The sequence below is a fragment of the Silene latifolia genome, chromosome 10 (assembly GCF_048544455.1).
Source record: "Silene latifolia isolate original U9 population chromosome 10, ASM4854445v1, whole genome shotgun sequence".
Classification (NCBI taxonomy): Eukaryota; Viridiplantae; Streptophyta; class Magnoliopsida; order Caryophyllales; family Caryophyllaceae; genus Silene; species Silene latifolia.
In genome coordinates, this window is record NC_133535.1 from 3778327 (window position 1) to 3804309 (window position 25983).

Here is a 25983-nt window from a genome sequence, read left to right on the forward strand (position 1 = left end):
AGTGCTCAATCATTAATAATAGCTCCAAATGAAAAACTTAGTAATATATAATTTATGGGTATATCAAATTTATTTTATTTTAATTACTAGTTATATTTTAGAGTTTAATAACAAACTAGTTTAGATCCCGCGCATAAATGCGCGGTATTTATAGGATTTTTACTTTTATATTACTTAATAATGCTAAATTAATACCTCACTAATTTTTCATATTTCATGTCATTATATTTTGATATGAGAAAAAAAATTGAGCTGTAGAATTATTCAAGAAAACCGAGTAAAATTGAACTGCAAAATAATAATGGTATTTAATTAATTGTTCATTTTCTCGTTATTATATATTTTTTCGAAAAAAAAAATTAAAACTGAAAATTAGTCAAAGAGAATTGAGTAACGTGCTGAAATGTATTTTTTAAAAACTATTTTTTATACCACAAAGCTAATGATTCCAATTTATTAATTCTCTCATTTTTTTTTGTCATTTAAGTAATCAAAACGATTTATAGTTTTGTTTATACATAGTATGAGTCAAGTCATTCTCAAATAATAGCATCAATAAAAGATTTAATAGTTTACTAAAATATTTAATAGTTTATAGCTTTATATTATTTATATTTTAATTAAAATATTATAGTTTAGTGTTTAGTAAAAATTATAAAATTTGATGAAAAAGTTAATATTAAATGAAATACATTATAATTATTAATTACCTTATTCAGTGAATACAATTAAATTATCAATAGTTTCCTTATTTATAAAGATGCTTTTTGGAGGGAAAATTTTGGAGTTCACCTATTCATTTAGTAAATAGGAGATTTGTTGATGAAATAATAAAAAGATAATGGTTTAATGGAAGAAAATCAATCTTATTTATTCTTTTAATTAAGAAAGTGTTTTTTGGATATAAAATATTTCATAATACTTATTCTTTTAGTATATGGGGTATGAAAAAGGGAAAACACAATAATAAAATCAACCAGATGATTTCAACCATATTTTAGGAAAGACATCATCTCCATTTTTTTTTTCATGGGTATATTTTCTCTCTTAAGGAATACATGGTATAATATTATACATATCCATTTTAGTATTTCATTCAGTCATTCAACATTATATATTTTATATTTTAGGAAATATATCTTCTTTATTTTATTTTTTTTGGTACAATATCTCTCTTTAAGGAATATGGGTATAATATTATACATATCCATTTTAGTATTTCAGTTATTAAACCTTATCCATTTTATATTTAAGGAAAGACATCAACTCCATTTTTTTTGGGTACATTTTATGGAATACATGGTATAATATTATACATATCCATTTTAGTATTTCAGTCATTAACCTTATCTGTTTTCTAGTCAAACTAAAACTATTTGCACGGTCTAGAATTAAGAGCATGTTTGGCCAAATTTGTTAAAGTGGGTTTTTATAAATTAATACTCTTCTCCTTTGTCTTTGTGCAATACATTACGTAAATTCCTTCTTGCAAACTTCTATTACATACCGAGTTCTTAACTAAATATTGAGATATAATTTCAGAAAAATAGTATATATTTCTAAAACAACTCCAAATATCGCTTATAATTTTGACTTCGCATCTTCTCCAAACAAACTTTAATCCTTATGTAGATAATGAAAAAGGGAAAACACCATTAACAAAATTCAACCAGGATGATTTCAAACCATATTGCTGGAAAGACATGTTCTCCATTTATTTTTGGTACATTTTTTCTCTTAAGTAATACAAAGTATCATATATACATATCATTTTAGTATTTCACTCATTAAACCTTATCTATTTTTTTTTGTCAAATTAAAACTATCCGATCGATCCAGAATTAAGAGTATGTTTGGCTTAATTTGTTAAAAATAGGTTTTTATAAATTAATACTCCGGTCTTCTCCTTTGCCTTTGCGCAATAAAATACTTCAATTTCTTCTTGCAAATTTATATTACGTACCAAGTTCTTAACCAAATATTCTGATATAATTTCAAGAAAATTAATCTAGATTTCTAAAACAACTCGAAATGTCGCTTACAGTTTTGACTTGACATCTTCTTGCATATTTTTAATTTTTTACTCTCACTCGCTCGGTTTTCTTCTTTGGGAATTCAATGTTCCGAGGCTTTCTTTGAGAGTCAATTAGTCCGTGTTCGTGTCCCTTGGTTTTTACGTTCTCTTTGGGTAATGTGAAAGTTTTTGACTTTCGATTAACGCTCTCATCCGCGAGGATATTATGGGTCAATTTCGATTGACCTAATTTCATTTTCTTCCTTGTCAAAAAAAATTGAATTTTAGTACGGATCCCGTTTATTTTCACAAATACTACTATCCTCGAGTTGTATAATAAGCATTGTACAACCACTATACATTTATCTCAGCTTATGTGTAATTTTTCACAGTTTTTAAAAAGCTTGCTTTTTTAATGTTTAAGTATGTGATTTCAAAAATTTTACAGCATAGCTCGAATTCTAAACTATACAACTGGCGATATAGTCTATTAATTGTCTATTTGCCATCTTAAAAAGAAATGAAGGTTTATCATCCTTTTTAACGGTCCAGATTTAACTCTAACTCGATTGGATAGTTGTAATTTGACTAGAAAATAGATAAGGTTTAATGACTCTAATACTAAAATTGTAACACCCCAACTATCCGGTCAAGATAATTGGAGCGTTACCATCTCAGTTTCCCGAGATAGTGTTTCAAAACTCCAATCGAAGAACATTTTATTAATGTAAAGTTTAATGATTTACATAAACATAAACAAATGAATAAAGTACAACTCATGACATCTATACTCTTCTAGCCAACTGGACTCGTCTCGTGATATCATCAAGCTCGTCCCGTCTCCCGCGTACTAACCAAACAACCTGTACTTAACTTGCTCCCCGTATGACCAAAGGATATCATATGGATCGACACAGGTCACTTCAAGAGAGATAGGTGACAAAGACACAGACACACAAACGTTAGTTTCAACAGATAAATAAAGTGTCACACGACTCGAGTGTGTGAACATATAACGTGACTATCATATGAATAACATGATATCAAATAACCGATGCCACAGTACCGGGACACGCCCAGAAATACCGACCACCTCACTGGTACCGGGACACGTCCATACATACCGATAACCACAAACAGGTACCGGGACTAGGGGTGAGCAAAAAATTTTGAAACGGTTTTTTAATACGGATACGATACGGTATACGGTTCTCATTATACGATTTTTCGTATATACGTTTTTTTTCGTATACTCGATACGGTTTTCTACAAACCGTTTCGTATTCGCATCAGCGAAAATGAAAATCGGATATCCGGTTTTGACACGGTTTTGAGTATATTTTAAAAAAAAATTATATGTATAAATGATACCTCACCCTCACCCTCATAAGTCATAACACTAATTTCTATCCTCAATCCTCCGCCTCCTCAGTCCTTCACTCCTCACTCCTCAGTTCTCACAAAGACCTTTCGATCCCTAAATTCAATCCACAATTTCGACTTCATCCTCCTCTCGAACAACTGATCTGTTGCACAAAATCACAAATAGTCACTCTATCAATTTTTGTGTTTTGGTTGTTCATGTTCATGTTTTCCATTAATTTCTTTTTTTTTTTGTGTTTTCCATTATGTCGTCATGGTCGATGAGGAGACGAAATCTTAAAGACTTGAAACCTTAAGTAGCCAACCCACTGAACATGGAAAATTTATAATATTTGGAACATTATGCAGAGAGGCACTTTGAAGACTTTGTAATATTTATCTATTTGGCACTCTTTGGAGAAGAGACGAGAAGAGCTTGTTTGGCCGCTATTGACTTTACAAAATCTGAGTGTTCTATTTTTTTTTTAAATCTCATCTAATAGAAAAATAGGGTAACGGTATCCGGATTTCGTATATACGGTTTAACCGGGTAACCGAAAACCGTATACACGGTTAAACCGAATCGTATTCGGAACCAAAAAAGTTGGTGTTCAAAAAACCGTATACCCGAAAAACGTATCGGGTATATAGTTTTCCTCAGCCCTAACCGGGATACGCCCAGACGTACCGGGTCCGGAAGCCAACTGATTCCCCTGCCAGACGTCATGTCTCAACCACACGAGTCCCTCTAAACTCAAGTCATTAATGTGCACATCCCTCTTGGAGTGAGAAAGTTCCAAGAGGCGACCCAAGCGAGAGACGGTCTTCCAACCGTCTCCCGTCTCCTCAACAACAACCAACAGTCACAGCCGTTATATTACCTAATATACATGACAAGTAGAATAAATGCAAATACCACACAATATGCCAACCAGTGATTCATCGAAAACTCTAATCCAATATCATGCTATAATGCAAATGACTAATCAATGCCGACTCACTCAACCATTATAAACATATTGAAACTGAGTAGGATTAACCTACCTCACAACAAATCCTCATAAGCAATCCGCCACACAAGCTAGGTCCGTCTCGTAAAACCGTCTCATAAAACACATTTTCAAAATACGATAATAATACAAATACATATAAATATACTCATCTAATCACACAAATACATATAAATATACTAATATATTTATACCAATACATATAAATAACTAATACATTTATACAAATATGTATACGACTAACTAAATACGAATTAATTAACTAAATAAACTCGTCTTAATTATTTACTCAAAAACCCGACTCAACCCAAATACCACCACCACCTCTGCTGCCACCGTGGACCATCACCACTGGCCACGGTGGCCACGACCAGCCGCAACAACCACGACCACCACCAACGGTCGACACTACTAGTGCTGAGCAAAATCGTATACCTAATAAGGTTTCGATACGGTTTTCAGGTATACGGTTTTTTGAACACCGATTTTTTTATTTAGGATACGATACAGTTTAACCGTGTATACAGTTTTCGGTTACCCGGTTAAATCGTATGTACGAAATCCGGATACCTGGATAAGGTTGCCCTGTTTCTCTATTAGATGAGATTAAAAAAAATAGAACACTCTGATTTTGTAAAGTCAGTAGCAGCCAAACCAGCTCTTCTCGTCTCTTCTCCAAAGAGTGTCAAATAGATAAACATTACAAAGTCTCCAAAGTGCCTCTCTACATAATGTTCCAAATATTATAAATTTTCCATTTTCAGTGGTTTGGCTACTTATGGTTTCAAGTCTTAAAGATTTCGTCTCCTCATCGACCATGACGACATCATGGAAAACATAAAAAATTAAATTAATCGAAAACATGAACATGAACAACCAAAACACAAAAATTGATAGAGTGACTATTTGTGATTTTGTGCAACAGATCCGTTGTTTGAGAGGGGGAGGAAGTCGAAATTGTGGATCGAATTTAGGGATCGAAAAGTCTTTGTGAGGACAGAGGAGTGGAGGATTGAGGAGGCGGAGGATTGGGGATAGAAATTAGTGTTATGACTTATGAGGGTGAGGTTGAGGTATCATTTATACATATAATTTTTTTTTAAAAAAAATATTACTCAAAACCGTGTCAAAACCGGGTATCCGGTTTTCATTTTCGCTAAACCGGATACGGAATGGTTTGTAGAAAACCGTATAGGGCATACGAAAAAAACGTATATACGGAAAACCTTATAATGAGAACCGTATACCGTATCGTATCTGTATTAAAAAAAAAAAACCCAATTTGAAATATTGTGCTCACCCCTAAACACCACCACCACCACCACCAACAACAACAACAACAAAAAACACCAACAACACCACCCTCCACACGGCACACCCACACATACCTCCACCACTGAGGCTGCCACCACCACGGTGCCGCCCTGACCACGGTGGGTCCAAGGGTGGCCACCATGCCGACAACCACAACAGCAACAACTACCACAACAATTAACAACAAAACACCCGACAACACTCGACATCCCTCTTTCTCTCCCCTTTCCCGCTACCTGTAGCCATGATGTATCCATTTTATATATAGTTTAGCCCCCTATTTTAGCCCGATTTATTTGACTATTGTGCTTTATTTAGTGTTTTTATGAGCTAATATTGCATTCTAGGTGTATTGCTCGTATTTGTTACATTTTGTAGGAATCTAAGCGATCAGAAGCTTTTTCCCGTCATTTTAGCAAACATCGGAATTTGCAAAGTTAAGTAGAGGCAAGCTTGATCATGGCATTGCAATTTATAAGGAGTGTTAGTACAAGCAAAAATGACACTAACTTATGTTAGTAGAAAAGTGAAGAAATGAACCCAAGTATAAAATCAAGTGTTAAAGCCCAAGTAGAGAATATGGGAGAATGCCTTGGATGCTCATCTTAAGATGCTCTTTGGATGCTAATTGTGCAATAAACCGAATGTTTAAGAAAGAGTTAATGGCCAACATGGGATTCTCTGGATAATTACTCAAAAAATGGTCGGACTCATGCATCCCCGATCGGGGTTAGCCATATCTAAGCTCTTCCGAGTTGTTTACATTTCACCTCCTATTTACTATAAATAGTGGGTAGTATTCCACACTTGGGGTAGACTTCCACAATATATTTCTCTCATATTTTAGCACAAATCATTAGTTTTTTAGTTCTTAGTTTAGTTTAGTTTAGATTTCGTTTAAGCATTTCCATATTGTTATTTACACTTCATTTAAGCTTTTCAAGTTATTTCAAGTATTTGTTCTTCAAGTTTCATTTCCTTTGTTAAGGTAATTTTATTTCTTGTATTATTTTGTTGTTCCTTTGTCATTTACTTTTGCTAATATTCATGTTTATTATATCACTTGCTATAGTTTCATTTCTATTATGTTCGAGTAATTTCCTTAGTCTAGGGACTAGGGAAGCCATGCAAAATCTAATATATGTAAAATCATAAATTAGGTTGATATAATATTGTCTAATCGTTTCTATCACATGTTTGTATCGTCACGTTTAATCTTTGTTTAAAGGCCTTATTCATTGATTAAGTTTGTTAATTCGTTTTATAAGTCGAGAGACACGGAATCGGATTAGACTAAGCATGTTTAGTAGGACGACCTAGTCATAAATGAGAGTTTCTCTAAGACCCGGTCTATGGTTGATACTAATATCGTGAGGTATGTGTCTTTAAGCCTAAACAATTGACAATGTTATTATTTACGAGTTTAGCATGAATATATATTTACAATTGCATGTGTGACCCGACTCCCCTAGACTCCTCTAATCATATAGTTTACAACGTTTTATTTGCATAACCAACCAACAACCGATAAACCGACCTCGATAGAATCCAATCCATAACAACTTGTTTAGCAAACTCCCGTCTCCTCGTGGTTTGACCCATATTACTACATTTATTTGTGTTTAGGGAATTTATCTTTGCATAGGTGTGTGATAGCCTATCAAGCCACCCTCACGGCCACCCATAACCACCACTCTACTCCCCTTTATTCCCTTAACCTAGCTCCGCCCAAAACCAGACCTACACCAACCCGCAACAACCTCAAAACCGGAGCCCTAACCCGTGACCCAAAACCCGAAAAATCCCCTTTTAAACCCACGGTCAAACCCCTAAATGGGTGGTCAACGGTGCTAAATGGGTGGTTAAAGGCGGGTCAGAGGTGGGTCAAGGTCGGGATGGGTCAATGGTATGAATAAAATAATATAAAGGCTAGTATAAGACGGTTTACCTTACGAATTCGAGGTGGGGGGACAAAAGACAAATCTCCCTTTTCTTCTCTTTTTCTCTCTGCTTTCTCTCTAAGATGTCCCTCAATTTTGTGTGGTGGAAATGATGAATGAAATTATAAGGTTGGGTGGATGAGGATAAGGGAGTATATATGTATGTGGTGGAAGTATAATACATATATAATGTATTATTATTATTATCATTATTATTTCGTCTCAACATAACTCGTATAAATAAAATATTATTGTTATTATTATTAAATACGGAGTATTAGAAAAATGGATATGTATAATATAATATAATATAATATAATACCATGTATTCCTTAAGAGAGAAAATGTACTAAAAATAAATGGAAAGGATGTCTTTCATAAAATATGGGTTGAAAATTGAAATCATCCCGGTTGAATTATGTTTATTGTGTTTTTCCTTTTTCATTAGGTGGCTGGTTCATATCGACGACAACAAAACCAAAAGCATTAAAAAAATTGAAGTTGGTCTCCCCCTGCAAGGGAACAAAGGAGAATGACATACTACAGACTCCGACCCTTGCGCCTTAGCTCATGGTCTTTAGTTTTTTTACCTGATATTTCTTTCTATGTAATGGATTTATCCATATTAGTCACCAAAAAAAGGGAAAAAAAGGGCCCCAAATTAACATAAACATATTTCAGCGGAAATTCAAAAGTGCTAAAAGATCTAAGGGGGTATTTGGTTGGCATCATTGGAATGGATTGAAATGGATTTGATCAATTTCAATGTTTGGTTGGAGCATTTTGGAATGGAGTTAAATATCCAATGGATTCTAGCTCTATTCCAATCCCTTGGAATCACATATGACATATCCATCTCCTTTCCATGGATTCAAACTCCATAACTTTATGTTTATTTTTCCAATGAACCAAACAAGTTTTGAAAGGTATGGAGTTGGAACCCCATACTTCTATGGTTTCTCATTCCAATCCATATTAAGTAACAAACCAAACGGCCCCAACACATTATCATACTCTTGAAGAATAATAATGATTTGGAACAAAATATTAGAAGAAAAACTCTTAAACTATTGCTCTTAATATCCTTGATTTAAACCTTCTATAAACAAGATATATGACTAAAATAAATTCCGCTAGGCTAAAATGGAGAATAAATTAAAGTCTAATATATAGAAAAGCGCGAAAGTGGTAATTTACCCCCTTAACTTTGGTCAGTAGTGAAATTAGGCTCCTTAAGTTTCATTTGTAGCAATCAAGCCCCATAAGTTTGATCAAAAGTGAAATTAATCCTCATTGTGAGATTTCTCATGAATATTCCATGAAAATGAATTTCATAATCGAATTAATCAAATAGAAAAATTTATTTTTATAATCTTATAACTTTTATACAATATATAATTGTAATAGCGAGTATGTTTTGATAATTTTACAATTGTTAGACAATTTATTATAAATGTTAGAATAATTCATTAATTTGTATCATATTTTTAATTTGTTTTATTATAGATGAATGTAAAATTATTATTTAGGTGAATATTTAATTTTATATAAATTATTAAAATGAAATTATTAATTTTTATTTGGTATTGGTTGTGTAATATAAGTATAAATATGATTTTTTGTTGATTTTTAAGTAATTATAAAAAATCGGGGATGAATTTCACTTTTATAAAAGTTAGGGAGCTTGAGTGCTACAGTTGAAATTTGAGGGGCCTAATTTCACCATTGAACATAGTTATGGGGGCAAATTGCCACTTTCGCGTATAAAAAAGGTCAAAATCAAGAAACAAAACTGATATTTTTTTTTTCAATTAAAGGACTTTGTGTTATAATAATCGCTTTGTCGAGTTGTGAGTTGCTCCTAGAATGTTAACCTCAACTCCTCCACGTTCAATGAAAAAGAAATTGAACAAGAGGGAAACATGTAGTTGACATACCAAAGCAATAATCCAAAAGAAGCAATGTTTGTAACCAAATTATTGAACATTCATGATCTACCTGATTTAATAATTGTTGTAACAATGACATTCATATTACTTCTACTAGATAGATTGATAGGACGCCCCGCAAATTAGGATTAGAAAGCATGAGTCCAACGCAACACGAACCGTTGGTCTATTTTAAAACGGAGAAGATATACATGTTAGACACGGAATATTAAGATTAAAATAAGTTAAATAACAAATCCCTTGATAGATAAGATAAATTTCGATATACCGTCCCATTTTATAGTATATTACTTCCTCCATTCAACTCCATTCTACCACTTTGCTTTTTCACGTTTGCCAACTCGTGTTTTACGCGGTAAATATCGTTAGCTACGTATTTTCAAAAATTATAAAAGTTAGATATTTTTAATGTACTCGTAAAGACGAATTAAACAAGATCACACATGAATATATTTTCACTTATGTATTGAGAGAAAATCGAAATTGAATGTGTATTTGTGAATAGTGTAGGAAATGGAAATAGGTAGAGTGGAGTTGAATGGAGGAAGTACCTGTTTTAGGGTTTGACAAATTATTGTCTATGACGACATTATCTGCCTTAAGACAAGTTTAAAATGGTAGATAAGACAAAAGAATAATGCTTGGGGATTAATAAAAAGTTGGGTTTAATGAAATGTTCCTACAAATACCCAAAATGTTCAAATTTTACAATTTTAATATTAAATTTGGCTGTTTTAGTAGATTACTTATTTATGTTACGTAGCGCCATTAAATAATTCTTATTTACTCATCATATACAACTTTTTTTTATAGAATTGAATCTTTAAAGTACCCCAATTTTGATAATTTGTGTATTTTAAAAATTATAGTATTTGAATTTAAGGGATATAGTAGATGTTTGTTAAAAATTGAGGGTGCATAATAAAATTTGAGAAAACACAAAGAAATATCATAAAAAAATCCCTAAAATATTTGTCAACAAATAGAAAGTGAAAAGACCGAAAACACATTTCACTAATTTTCATATTAAAACAAATATATAACCATCCTAATAAATTATGTCTTTAATAATCTCTTAAATTTTAAAACTGTTGTGAAATAAAGACAAGAGAAAATTATAGAGAGGAAGTAGAGAGACAGAACTGTATCCTTATTCCATTATGAAGGGTATATATATACAATACAATGGGAGAAGGTTTCCATAAGACAATATATTCTAGAGTATTCTAAGATATGGACATCCATATAATATTTACATTAATAATATTTCATAACACTCCCCCTTGGATGTCCATTATTGAAGAAGATGCCTCGTTAAAAACCTTACTAGAAAAACCCTGTGGGAAAAAAATACTAGAAAGGAAAAGAGTACAATAATCTTCAAACACGCATAATAATAACTGCCTCGTTAAAACCTTTCCATGGAAAACCCAGTGGGACAAAACCATGGATAAGGAAAAAGAGTACAGCGCGTGTCAACTCCCCCTGATGATTGCATAACTTGATAAATCTTGAAATGAACCATGCTTTGACGTAACTTCTCGAACGTTGAATAAAATCCATTGTAGTTGATAAACTTGATATCTCCAAATCCTTGATAATTTCAATCTTCATATTTCTTTAATTCTCACAATTTGGGTGTAGTCATTTGTGATGACTCTTGGATCTTATTTCAAATAATATTTCCACAATAGTGATATAGTTGCTCCTCAACAAACGACATAACATTACATGTCTAAAACAATTTGTAATCTCAATCAATAATGATGATCATGACTATAGCGTAATAATGCGCTTATAGTGCTACCTCGTTAAAAACCTTGCTAGGAAAAATCCATTGGGACAAAAAAACCTAGTCGAAGGGAAAAAGAGTGTAGCCATCGTTCCTTAATTCCTTGTATTAAGGAGAATCAGTCCGATAATTATTGAATACATCATCCAATTTCTTTGAGCTATTTTCTTTGCTAAACCACATATGTATGGATTGACATTCTCATTGTAGATTTTGACTACATTATTTTCCAATCGTTATGGTACTTCTGGACCACAAACTAATTTCACATGTTTAGCATAAAGCTCATTTACGTCATTATTCTCATATGCTCAAACTTCAGGTTGAGACAATAACAATTTCAAATAAACTCTATAGGAGTTTTGATGTTCCATTTTAGAACTAATCACGATATCTTTCAATCGTATTGTAGAGGTTTATATATTTCATCAAGAGTTTTCAATAACTCAATTGATCAACCATTAACAATTGATGATCATTTATAAGAGGCTCCTAAAGGGAGTTTTCCTCAAAGGGGTAGATCATGATATATTTCTCCTTTCTAACATTATCCATTCAAAATTATATTATGAAACATGTGCATGCATATGATATGAAACTAAGTTCTAAATGACATATGCTAACAAAGATGTAATAATAATAAATTAAATATTAAAACTAATATGCAATGATAAACTTACTCTCTATATGCACATGATGATGACTCAAAATGCAAACTGTACAGTTTTCTTTTCCAAGATTCATAATTTGGATTGACTTCAGGTCAATAAGTGGACTTCTAATCCATGAGCTCATTTATAATCATTGATTATATGTCGACAATCAAAATTGGACTTACTTATAAGATCCCCATTATCTAGTCCATTAAATTCCGCGCGCAAATGCATATCGGTTCCTTAAACATATCGATATAATTTCAATATCTCGTGATATTGTCAGTACTGATCAATGATATCTGAATATATTTGGTACCATTCCTTTTCTAAATAGGCCATCTATTATCATTCAGATATCGATGTCACTTTCGGGACATCCAAATTTCTTTACTCCATAGGAGTACCAACTGCCAATGCTTGCCATTTTCTTATTACTTGAAATATGTGAACCGATATGACTCTCACACTACATTCCACGTGTGGTTATTGTTCAATTTGGCAAGAATCTAATTTTCATTACATCTATTTTCTATGACTAATTTATAGCTCGCTATACCACATATAGGGCTAATCTGTCTATAATTAAATCATAGATTTTAATGTAACATATCACATTTTGATAAGGTGGTAAAAGTGGTATCATAATACATCTTCATAATCAAATGAATGCCATCATTTCTAATTTCATGAACCTCTACTTGATGTATTTCATATTGAAAACAAACCACTGAACTTCAGGTCCAGTTGGGGATAATATACTTGTTTGTTTTTACCAGCTTTTCGTTATCATTCTCCCCCTAAGGTGGTAAAAACCATAACCACCTTAGACCTTAATTTCTCATATCACCGATAAGAATTTATATGGGCATTTTTGTAGATTAATAAAATCTTCTGGGGAGTAACATATAATGCAGTTGGATTTTAAATGTGCTGAATTACAATGCCCTTTTCGGAGACTAACGATTCTATATAATAATCAAACTGTGATCTCCAATATTAAATATACTCAGTCTTCGTGTAATGTCTTGCCTTTAATAAATTTACACCAGAGAGTTTTCAGCACTTATGTTTTCCGTAGGATAAACTTCAGGTTTATCAAAACGGGTATAATAAGAACCCGGATGGCCTTAATGTCACATTTGAATAATTTCATGTCAACCTTTTTAGTTGCCCACAATCCGGGACAATCTTTCATAATCAATCTGGCTAGATAAATAATGTGACATATGACACAACATGTGTCTCGTATATGTTGGCAAGACTCACCAATATTCCAATAAGGAATATATTACTCTTTGAGTATTTTCATATGACATTTCATGAAATATTCACTTTCATGAGATATTTTCATTTCTTTCAATGAACAACTTTGGCTCAATAAGACCACATCATTAAGCTCAATTAAGGCTTCTTTACTTGGCTCATCAAATGCCACATTATTAGGCTCAATTAATAAGGCCACAATATTAGGCTTGTCATAACGCCATATTTTCGATCTGTGTTACAAACAGAGTCTTTATGAGATGTCACATTCAACTTCAAAGAATGGATCAAATTTCATATCTCATTATACTGTTCATCTTCAGGTGAACAAGAATCAAGTCGCAAATAATAAATTTGCCTTTCATAAAGACCGCTTTAAATAGAACAGCGGTTCATATACTCATAGACGTGAACTTCTGGCCTACTTACACTTATACAATATGAATATATTGTATTGAAGAGACGGTGTTAAATTATTACACACCTTTAGAACTTTGAACTTTCCAAAGTCATAATATGGACATATCTCTCATCCTTATAAAATAAATCTTTTGGAATTTCAAATCCAAAATTATAGGATATGTCCTTTTTCTAAACTTGTTTATCAAATATCTGAAATTTTATGACCAATTATAAGTACATACATCCTACGAGGCTGAAAAACTTCTTGTCACGACATACAATTGCATCAAATTCTCACAGAATAATTTTTTCATGCAAAACAAGAAGATACACTAATCGTAATAAATTAAAATAGGGAGAATTAGATGTACTGCACATGAAAATCGAAGCGAATTGCAGCGGAGTATAGCTATTATGATATTGCTAGCCAATCAAAAACTTGAAATTGGCTTTTATGCATGGTCCATGAAACAACTTAGCCAACAACCACTTAGGTATTAAAATTACAATAGAAAAACCAAGCCCCAACTAGTTAATATAGTAGGGGACATTCAATCAGGTTTAAAAGAAAAATAAATTTATAGAGCACCGCATAATTCATTTGAATGAAAAAATTGATAAATCTAACGTATAACAACATGGATTACTTATGAACATTCCGACATATTTTATGAGTCTTTTGATGTAGTGCATAAACTTACTAGTAATCTCGAATTATACTCGCAAAACAAAATTAATACATTCATCAAGCAATTTTCTTTTGCCCTTTTTCTCTGGAATTTCCTTACGGCAATAGTAATAATATGTGTACTGAATAAATACATGCCATGATTGTTGAACAAAAAAATTACATAAAGACAAACCAATTAAATATAATTCAACAATGAAGTAATATGAGTATAAATAATCTCTGTCTATTTGACATACATATAAACTACTTAATCAACATGTAAGCATATATATTAAATTCTCATGATACACCGTAGCACATACGTAAAAATTGCAATCATGATACCCTAAAATTTTCTTCAAAAGTTAATGTAAATTATCATTAAGACAACATGGTAATTAGTAGTTATAGTAATCATGATACCACAATTTAAGCATGATATTTATTCATAGTTCAATCATTAACTAAGTTGGTTTAATGCTATGCTTCCCGGATTTTGGTCTTTTGTACGTATTTGTAATGGATATACAATCACAATAATAGACCAATAAATAAAATTATAAGAACTAAACAAGGGTGAACGACATAATGAAGCAATATAACCCTAATCAATTGAAGGAACATTCTTAATTTACATTATTGCTTGTTACTCGGTAGATAATAGTTGCGAAAGAAAAAAAAAAATACCTGAATTGGCAAAGTAATAGAATAAGATCTGATATGAACCTCCATATTATCAGATCTGAATAATAAGTAATCGTCGTTAATTTTATTTGCCCAGTCGGTTAGGATTCGTGCTGATAACGTGTTGTGAAATAAAGACAAGAGAAAATTATAGAGAGGAAGTAGAGAGACAGAACTGTATCCTTATTCCATTATGAAGGGTATATATATACAATACAATGGGAGAAGGTTTCCATAAGACAATATATTCTAGAGTATTCTAAGATATGGACATCCATATAATATTTACATTAATAATATTTCATAACAAAAACAAGTTTAAGGCGAATATTTGTCTTTAATAATTTCTTAAATTTTAAAACAATTTTAAGACGAATATTTCCGTCTCAAATAAGAATCCGGAAACAAAATACCAACCAGGCAACAACAAACACACACTTACCTTTTTACATTCCTTCACTGGTTTGTCTCTCTATAGATTCTTCTCACAAAACCCATTTTGACCAAAATTCCACTATATTTCTTACTGATCCATCATACATTCATACCTAAAACTTATAAAGTTTCAATCTTTTGAAATTTTCTAACTCATTTTGACCAAAATCCCACTATAAAGTTTTCATTTTTAAGATATCCTGCAAAATTTGTGCTTTTTTATTGACTGATCCATCATACATTCATACCCATAACTTAAAGTTTTAATTTTCCGTCCTAATTATTTGTTTACCTTTAATTAAAATACGACCCACAAAGAATAAAATAGGTAAACAAATAATCCAGATGAAGGAAGTAGTAAAAAAAGTAGAGATTGTGTGAGAAATGGTGGAATGGAGAGATTGAGGAAGAAAAGAGAGAAATGGCAATTAATAGTAGAGGAGTATTGAAATGGGTTTCTTCATATAAAAGGATTACTTTAATTGTTTGTTCAATTAACATTGTTATTGGTTTATATGTTCTTCATTGTCTTTACAGTTCTCTATATGTTTACACTGATACCAGTAGCTCCTCTCAGTATGGTAAATTTCTTTTCTTTTCTTTGATTGATTGATTACTTGCATTTGTATGAATTGTATCAGTGGCGGACCCAGGATTTCGAGTTTTAAGGGTCTTAGGAGGATTTTGGATTATGGGTTCTTTTGATTTTGCTCAAATTGTTGTTCATGAATGTTTGATAATTAATCCCCTTGATTGATTACTTGCATTTGTATCAGTGGCGGACGCAGGATTTTAGCCTTTTGGGTCTTAGGGGGATTTTGTATTAAGTGGTTGTTTTGATTTTGTTCAAATTGTTGTTCATGGATGTTGAATTGTTGATGAATGTTGATTATGTTGTTGACTGATTCATGAAGTGTTTTGGATAGTTTGTATGTGAATTAAGCTTTGTTTTGATTAGTTTAGAAGGGTTTGATTTCTTCAACTCTACATAGTAAAAGTTACAATGTGAGCTATTTCAACCGAAAATTTGCTTATGGGATGGTCGATTAATGATTTTATACCTTAAAATTTAGCTGAAATTGTTGTTCATGGATGTTGATGAATGTTGATTGTATATGCTGTTGACTGATTTATGAAGTGTTTTGGATAGTTTGAATGTGAATTGAGTTTTGTTTTGAATAGTTCAGTTGGGGTTTGATTTCTTCAACTCTTGATAGTATAGTAAAAGTTACAATCTGAGCTATTTCGAGCAAAGGTTAGATGATAGTCAGATGGTCAATCGATGATCTTATACCTTAATATATCGCTTAGGCGAATGCTGTTTGAGATTAAAGAGTGGATAATGCACACATTATGAAATTTCACTAAGTTAATGAGTCTCTAGGGATTTGAATTTGGGACATGTCATTGAGTTACTATACCATGTGAAAGAACCGTTTCTACTAAAAGCGCCTTAGTTGATGGTTGATGCCCTTTTGTGTTGTTATAGGTCCCTCATGTAAGTCCGTCTCATATAAGTCTCCGTGATGTTTATGGGTTGCATTGCTTTAGCTGCATTCGTGTTCCTGCATCTCCATTTGCTTATTTCTTTGCAATTGTACTATTATTATGTCCATTTGGATCGCTCCTTCCACTGATTTAAGCTTGGAAGTATTGGTTGTTTGTTGACTGATGTATCGTATACGTGAATCGAACTGTGATTTATTCAATTCAGTTCACAATTTCTTTTCAGGATGTTAAGAATGATGGTTTTACTTTGTTATGAACAGATATTAAGTACACCCCAAATGAGATAAGTAGAATGGAGGAATCTCTCCGAATTAGGGAAGCATCAGAGCCTATAGAACTCATTAAAGTGGTAAGACTGGTTTTTGTCTTCTACTCCGCATTTCACTGCAATAACATTACATTACGTCATTACCCAATGTTTCAAGGGGCTGGCATAGTATTAGATATATGCTTCGAGTCTTCGACGCTGCATCACGATCAAGTTACAAAGGCTTTAAAGGTTACCACCACTACCATATTTTTAGGCAAGATCTTGCCACATGTATAGCACCGTGACCAAATTGGGTTGTGAGAACCAATTTGGAAATCAACATACCGAGATTTCATACCATGCTCAGCTTCTGTAGTCCTGCCAATGGCAGGGTAAGGGTAAGGGCCAAGGGGGGTTGGATGCTACTGGAATAGTTTGACTTTGGCTCCATCTGAATAGAAATGTCTCGTGTTATATTGATAGCTGCATTTGATTTGGAAAGTTTCTGAACAAATTCTTTCAGCTAATGGGTGGTTCGTTGCTGTGATTTGGCCCTTAGTTCAACGCATATAGTCAAGTTGAAGTTCAATTTAGCTACTGTTAATATTTTGATTGTTTTTTTTTTTGCTGTTTATAGTGATGTTCATGTACTTTGCTTTCCTTTAAACTGACACCTCTTTTTTTTTGGTTGTTTAAGGTTAAGAATTTCACTACGACATTAGCTGAACAAAGGCGTAAGCCAAATTTACCACTGCACTTAAAGCAGTTGATTAGAGATGAGATCTTGCAACAGCTCAGAAGTCTGCCTGAAAATGCAAATCTGACTGAGCAAAGAGGTTGGTGTGTGTAATTTGTGGTCTTTGTTATTTGTTAATCTAATTTATGTTTTATGGTTTTGCTACTTTCTATAAGGCACGACACATAGATTTCTGTAGCTGACCCTGTAAGAGTACCGAACTCTGAATTAATGTACATTTGCTTTTCGACTTTAACATGGAGAGCTCCATGCCCTTTGCATCTTTTGTTGTCTAATGTTGTCATACTTTAGTAGAAGTTTAGATGATTTCATAATTTATCTACTTGCAGCCAAGAGAGCTGTTACTCGATCCTTGACTGCATGATATTGAATCTCGGTTTGAGACGATCTAGAAATAGATTGTCACTGTCTGATCTCAACCGTTGTGCCATCAGAGCGGCCAATTCCACCTTGAAAACCGATGGTGTAACCTTGAAAACCCTGATAACCCAATGTCGATTCGGTTGCGGCCTAGATTACGATGCTTGACTCGTGTAAATGCCAAGTCATTTCTTTTTTTCTAGAATTGTATCATCACTGTTGTCAGTTTTCTTTGTTTCCTTTACTATTATAATTGGTTTACAGAACAGCAATTTTTTGCATATAGTAGGAAACAAAAACCTACCTGGCTTCCTATACCAATTCTCTGCCTGTAAGCCTTATGGCCCATTTCGTTTGATATAAGGTCTGACCAACTTTGAACATTCACCCGTTTTTTTACTCTCCGTATGTCGTTTGGCGTCGTGTCATTACTCATTAAGCACTCATGCGTTCCACCGTGGATTTAATCTACTTCCACTGTGGATTTAAATTGAAACCTGTGTAAACTGAGACCAAATCGTCTCCCATTAGCACTCTTTTATTGTGATTGATAGGCAAACTAACTCTCTCTTCTAGTTGTCTTATTGACGTTAATGTTTTGTCTAACATGGCTATCTCTTTCCTTGAAAACAGAAGCAGTGGAAACCTGGAGAAGAATAAAATTACATGAAGCAAACCTGCTTCTTCTTGGTGAAAATAACACAACACTGACGAATGTGACGATGTCGACTGATGAAGCTGGTGTGCACTTCTTCTCCTCAACTTATGTATTGTCTTTGAAGTAGTTATACATTTTCTTGACATTCAGCAGCATGTTTAACCACAATAGTTTTTCGTGATTCTTGTCTTTTTGCTTTTTTTTTTGTAGCACTTTTAGTCACGGCCTTGGAATCAAAGTGGTCTATGGTTATGGACGAAATCGGATTGTGGATACCACCAATTGTTATCAACAAGGAACACATGGATAAACCTGCAGACGTAGATGAGCTTGGTAAGCTATCGGCACTATCAGTTACTCTTTCCCTTTTCTTTTTAATAGATGTCATTTTTCAATGTCGGGAAGGTGCTCTAACTCTACTTTAACAAAAAAATATGGTACTTTGAAAAGTTGTGAAATTTGTCTCGTTATATTTGTATCCAAAAATGCTTTCATAAGAGAAAAATCTCATAACGTTTACTCATATATTTTTGTTCTGAGAGCCACTGAAGAGAGAAGTCGGTGTCTCTAAATGTGAGAACGACTATTTTTTTTTCCCTTAAAATTTTTACTGCCGATTTTTTGTTTTCTGAGATCTATGTTTTGACTTTGACGGCCGTGTCAGCAATTTTTGTGTCAAGTCAGCAAATGTGTGTGACGTTATTACTTTTGTGTCTCCAGAGGATTACTACCCTTTACCAGGGAAGCCTGTTCCTTCCGAGTGTCATGCAGAACTTCATACGGATTATGGTGGGGCCGCGGTTAGATGGGGTCTAACCCACCATAAAGAGAGTGCAGCTGACTGTTGTCAGGCTTGCTTTAATCAGGCTAGACTTGCCAAGCCTGGTCAAATGAAATGCAATATATGGGTTTATTGTCCATCTGAGACGGGTTGTTATTCTCCCGACATTTATGAACATAAGAATCAGGAATGCTGGCTAAAATACGTAAGTGCCCGCCTGTTTTACGCTCGTAGCTTTTACGCAACAGCAAAGTTCAGCTTTTTTCGTATAGCTTTAATAAATAATGTGATGACTGTGCAGGCCGAACAACCCAAAGTAAATTTCAAAGACAAATATACGGAATCATATCGAAGTACGCACCCAACAGCACCATTAGTCGTTCCTTGGGTTTCTGGGGTCATTTCGTAACGACCCCGTCATTTCTGCTAAGCAGAAACATAGCTGCTAAAAACTTTGTTTTCGCAAACTAGAGGATTTCCAGGCAAATATTGAATGGAACAAATTGTTCATCAGCTTCTTCAATTCTGAAGCCGATTTTCTGTCAATCGTGAGATCGTGCCATATTTGAGATGGTTCATACTGGTTAGCATAGACATTGTCTTATGAATACATTGTTTTGTTATCTAATGTATCATGTATGTGTAAGTTGATGTATCAAATGTGTAATTCCTATATAAATGCTCAGCAAAGATCGGTCGATCGATCAACTCATTTTCAGAGTGATCATTCTTTTCTTTATTCTGACCTAGACAATGGTACTCAAAAGGCAACACTGTAAACTTACAATGTAATGGGATCTCTCCCAAATTTGGTTTTTAAGTCCGGTTGTTAGATGAATTTCCGCTGTTTGTTTAAGAGATGAGAGCTTTTGTTAGTTAGACCAATTGAAATTTATACCTCTCAACTCTAAAAGAGTGTGAATCTCAAATATACTTAGACCTCTCCATTTGAGCGGTTTGGGCCGTCTCGGCTTAGGGTCCGCATTTTTTCCAAGCCTGTCTAGCCGCTCACTAGCCTGACCCAACCCGCCTCCTCGTCGGGCCGATACAAGATCCAAGATTTGCAGCCTTCCCAACCAAGTATAGGAAAAAATGGACCATCACGACCTGACTAATCCACCAGCCAGGCCTGAGTCATCCCAGTTTGGCTCGCCTCCCCCATAGGCCGATTTAGAGTAATCGACTCGGTAAGAGCTCTCTTACCCCCAACCATGAAGTTAAGGGCTCGATTTTCACCCGCGACTAAATGCGCTCATTTGAAAAAAAAAAATTCTTATTTGGGCTCTGCCCGACCTGTCCCATCTCCTTAATGAGCTGGTTCACGGTCAGCTCGAGATGTGGTCAGGTACTCAGGTCTATGTTAAACGGATCCCCTACAACCCGATCCCTCGCTCTAATTAAAACACGTTCAGAAATTAATTTTAAATCCAAACCGCCAAATTTGTTAACCTTACATTTCCTATTCAAAATCAGCCGCCACATTTCTCATCTCTACTACTATCACCTTTCTCCGGCAACCACTTCACTTCTATTCCGTTATCCGGTAAGTTCCTATATTCAATCAATTCGTCTTCTGTGAGACGGTTTTACACTAATATTACTGTAAAACGGATCCACTAACAAAAATAAATATCGTTACAATATCCGTTTTACACAAATTCATCGGGAAGAGTGTAAGACCGTATTATACAAGAATTTGTAATATTTAATAACGACCTCTTATTGGTCGGAAAAAGGGTTTAGGGTACGATTTTCCGATACTTTCTCAAAACCCTAATGCAATTGTAATTGTCCCCTAAATTATTTCTTTTGTTTTTTTGTTAGTGCTATTAAGGTATTAATGGACATTAACGATGTCGATGTTGATGAGGAGGATCTCGATTTCTCGAGGAATTACTTCCTGGCTAAAGAATTAGCAAGTTCAGCTAAAAAATCAGGACATAAGTTATCTGATATTGATCTTGTTTCTGAAGAGGTAATTGTTTGAATTTATCTTTAATTGTTGAATTTAATTTGATTGTTTGGTGCGATTTCGGCGAATTATTGGGATTGCATTGGTTGTTTGTGTGCTTGTGTAGGAGTTGAGAGCGGCGGTGGCTAATCTGAAGCCGAAACATGAGAAAGAAGTTAAGACTTTGATGGTTGGATATAAGAGTTTGTATAAGAAATGGTTGTTTGAATTGAGGTAGTTAATTTGTTGATTGATCTGATTTGTTGCATTGTTGATTTCTGATTTGGATAGAGCCGAAAACTTCGTGTTCTTTTGGTTATGGATTAGGATGGAATAATTCTCGCACAAATAGGATTATACATCCAGTTGTACCATAAACATTGTACAACCAAGGTATAAGAATCCGAGCTTATATTATTTAACATAAAGCTCGGATACTTTATCACAAAGCTCGGATTCTACACCGTACAACATATACAACTGGTTGTATAGTCCATGAATTGTAATTCTCGTTGCAATTTTCATTTTTGGTCATGTGGAAACAACCTCCCTGTTTGTTAATGCAAGGGTAAGGGTGTATATCGAGTTAGGATTCTCTCAATTTCCTATCAGTGATTAGGATTTCGTGTCGGGTCAATATGGAAGCTCCATGTTCATTTGAGACACTTCTGTCAACTATTTGTCCAAATTAAATCATATCCACTATTAGTGCTTACTGTACATTGATCCCCTTTTAAATTTTACCCCGCCATTTGCTGGAGCCTTTTTGCCATCAGAGTGTCATCCGAAGAAAACTTGAACTAATAGAAGAAATAACATTTTTGAACTCTAGGATTTTTTGGAAGGAATGTTAAGCAGCATGTTCATATTGTTAAAAGGATTCAATACACTGCCAGTATCGGCATGCTTTCTCGAGAAAATCAGCAGATGTAGGATGTCATTTTGGAAGCCTTGCATAGGGTTTAGTGTGTGTGGCCTCTTTTGGTTTTCTGCTGGGTTTTCTCTTTAAGAGGTTGTTTGGTTAGTTGCCTGTTAAGTCTTGATTCATGGGAAGTAGAAATTTCCCTGAATTGATTAAACATGATGTTGTTTGATTGCCCATTTCATGGGAATTAGAATTTCCCGAGGAACTCTAATTCCTACATAATGTAGGAAGTCATTTACCTAGCCCCCTAGGTAAGTGCAAGTTCCCACATGAATTCATTTGTCATGGATGAATAAATTGGGTATAATTCATTTGTAAAAAACACATACTTGCCAATCAAGAAATAATGGTGTTTATTTTGATATATTTTTTATTGACTAATTTTAAGCTGGTTTTAGCTGTAACCAGGAACATCTATCGTGCCAAACTACAGTTTCAGCATTCGTATGAGTTTATTCTAACCCTTTGATTTGCATTTTGTATGGTATCAGATGTGGGTTTGGCCTTCTTATGTATGGTTTTGGATCGAAAAAGGCCTTAATTGAGGATTTTGCTTCAACAACATTGAAGGAGTTTTCGGTGCTTGTCATCAATGGTTATCTACAATCAGTAAATATCAAACAGGTGATGTTACTGCAAATTTAGATTTTTTTTTTCTGAGCAAACTCGCTTATTCTGTCAGAAGAGATTTGTTGAAAATCTTTATAACTCGTTTCAAAAGCGGGATAAGCTGTTACTAAATAATCTAACTTGCAGGTTATCATTGCGGTGGCTGAACTCTTTATGGAGGAAGTAAAATTAAACCGGAAAGCCGCAGGAAGCTATCCAAAGCTTCAGCAACCATTTAATTCTAAATCCATGGATGATTTGCTTGCTTTTCTAAATGGATATGGGGAAAACAAGAGTGATAAATTTGTCTGTATTCTGGTTCATAACATCGATGGACCTGGGTTACGGGACTCTGAAAGTCAACAATATCTTGCACGGTTGGCCGCTTGTGCTCATGTTCGAATGGTTGCTTCCATTGATCATGTGAATGCAACTTTGTGTAAGCACTCTCACCTTCGCTACTATTTGGACTAAAGAGTTAAGATAGGTGTACAAAAACATGGTACCTATTCATATAATATAATGTGAATCTGAAATAATCATACCAGTAGAATGCATTTCGACTACTATTTCTTATTTACGTGCTCTCTGTCTATTGTTTTCCTAAATTATTTCTTTTATAGGAAAATAGAAGCAACTGGTGGGTGTTTGGTACTTCTTTTTCATGAAGTAGCAGATGGTTGTCCCAATGTCGGCTTAACGTTACTTGGATACCAGTAGCCACCTTTGCTGCTAATCACGTTTTCTATCCTGTAATTAACTTCACCGTCGTTTTTGGCATTGCAAATATATTAGACAAGAATGGTTATATCATCTCTGTGTCATCCCTATAGATCAAGTTGAAGCAACCAATGGCGTACTTCAACTGGGATTTCTGGTTTATCCGTGTCTGATCTATATTTTAGCGGATTTAATGCACATGACTACTGTAAACAGAGAATTTTTTCAGTTGGATATTAGAGAGTTGTTACTTGGCTCTAATGACTTGTTCTTGCAGTATGGGATAAGAAAATGGTGCACACACAGTTCAACTGGTGCTGTCATCACATCCCTACCTTCGCGCCATACAAGGTTGAAACAACATTCTTCCCATTAATTCTTGCAAATGCTGGTAGTGCTCAAAGTGCCAAAACTGCTGCTATAGTTCTCCAAAGTTTAACCCCTAATGCTCAGAGTGTATTTAAAGTTCTCGCTGATTTTCAATTGGCTCATCCAGACGAAGAAGGTAAATACTAAATAGCTTCTTTTGAACTAAGATAACACATATTTTCGCTGAGTTGGTCTCATGACGAGTGATGACCAATACATTAGCTACATTCTTAATTTTGGTTTTCAGTGGGTTAGTGCCTTAGGGTACGTGGGCAAGATATTTTTTTCGACTATCTAGATGAAGAAGATGAATGACTTCTTCTGAACTAACAGACAGTCAGACACAAAGTATCATATGCGAGTATGAGACGGTCTAATGATATGATTATCATGAGATTAATTCACACAGTGCGGTAGATACTTAGTAAATGGGCTTGTTTGACATGATATTAATTTGAGACGGTCTCTCAGGAGAAGACTAACTGTGGGTTTCAGGGCGATTCAAGTATATAATAAATCCTTTTATCTTGCAGGGATGCCAGTAAACGATTTGTATACAGTGTGTCGTGAGCGGTTCCTGGTCAGTAGTCAGGTCACCCTGAACTCCCATCTAACAGAGTTTAAAGATCACGAGTTAGTCAAGACGAGAAAACACTCTGACGGTCAAGATTGTTTGTACGTTCCTCTCTCCAGTGAAGCTATTGAGAAACTGTTAATTGAGATTAGTCAGTAGATTGCTGCCATGAACACTAATTTGCTGTATTTGCCCATGTCTCTTGTAATGATAACTTGGCTTCTGAAGCAAATTCTGTCACAATTTCTTCATTATTTGTATTTTATAAATTTTTATTTTTATGAATGAACTTGAGAAAATGATTATAACTATACTTGGCAAAATTGACTCGTCCCAATGACTCGGTCCGAATAAGCCGACTCGTACTTAACATGCCAATGGGGACCCGAGTTTGACCCGTAACCTGAATTGACCCGGTTAATATGATCCGACTGAAATGTTTATTGTTTCATGCATTCCATTATCCCTAAATAACATGATAACAACAAACCCGAATTGACATGTCCCAACACGATCTGACAATCTGACCTGAATCCCGAATTCCTGTTAAACCTAAAAATGGCCTGACCCAAATGCACGCAACCCAGTTAACCCGTTTGTCAAGTCTAATTATATCTCCATTTGTCAAAAAGAAAAGAAATAAGAAAGAACAAGATGACTGCCCACCAAATTATAATCACTCGCAATTAGTCTCTGTAGACGAGCAATAGGTCTTGGTATAGACGGGTGGGGCGAACAGACGGGTAAAGACCTCTAATAAAATGGGTAGGAGGGACAAGGTGGGGCACCCCCATGTGCTTCCCATTTTATGACAAATGGGTATTTTGTGAGGGGAAATGGTATCCGTCTATACGTATAGACGGATAGTGTCCGTCTATAATGAGAATTTGTGGTAGACGAGTCTGTCTAAAGTACCAACTCCGACGTCCTACTTCTCCACTTTCCAATCATAAATTTGGTTGTTATTAGTCATTAACAAACTCAATAATATTTCTTGTTAGTCACTTTTTTGTTTTTTATGGCAGCTGT

General features: G+C 34.2%; 2 protein-coding genes across 2 annotated transcripts; both read left to right on the forward strand.

Annotated features, from left to right (window-relative positions):
- The first annotated feature begins 15478 nt into the window (after positions 1–15478).
- Positions 15479–20644, forward strand: LOC141604737 (uncharacterized). Its single transcript, XM_074423215.1, has 7 exons — positions 15479–16072; positions 17261–17349; positions 17948–18086; positions 19001–19108; positions 19236–19358; positions 19746–20011; positions 20108–20644. The coding sequence occupies exons 1-7, from the start codon at positions 15913–15915 to the stop codon at positions 20213–20215; spliced, it is 993 nt and encodes a 330-aa protein (XP_074279316.1). The 5' UTR covers positions 15479–15912; the 3' UTR covers positions 20216–20644.
- Positions 20645–21234: 590 nt separating this feature from the next.
- On the forward strand, positions 21235–25265 carry LOC141604738 (origin of replication complex subunit 2). The gene is made up of 7 exons (XM_074423217.1): positions 21235–21349; positions 21631–21781; positions 21885–21991; positions 23174–23306; positions 23439–23730; positions 24289–24516; positions 24914–25265. Exons 2-7 carry the CDS (start codon positions 21647–21649, stop codon positions 25111–25113), a joined length of 1095 nt encoding a protein of 364 aa, XP_074279318.1. The 5' UTR covers positions 21235–21349; positions 21631–21646; the 3' UTR covers positions 25114–25265.
- Positions 25266–25983: the final 718 nt, after the last annotated feature.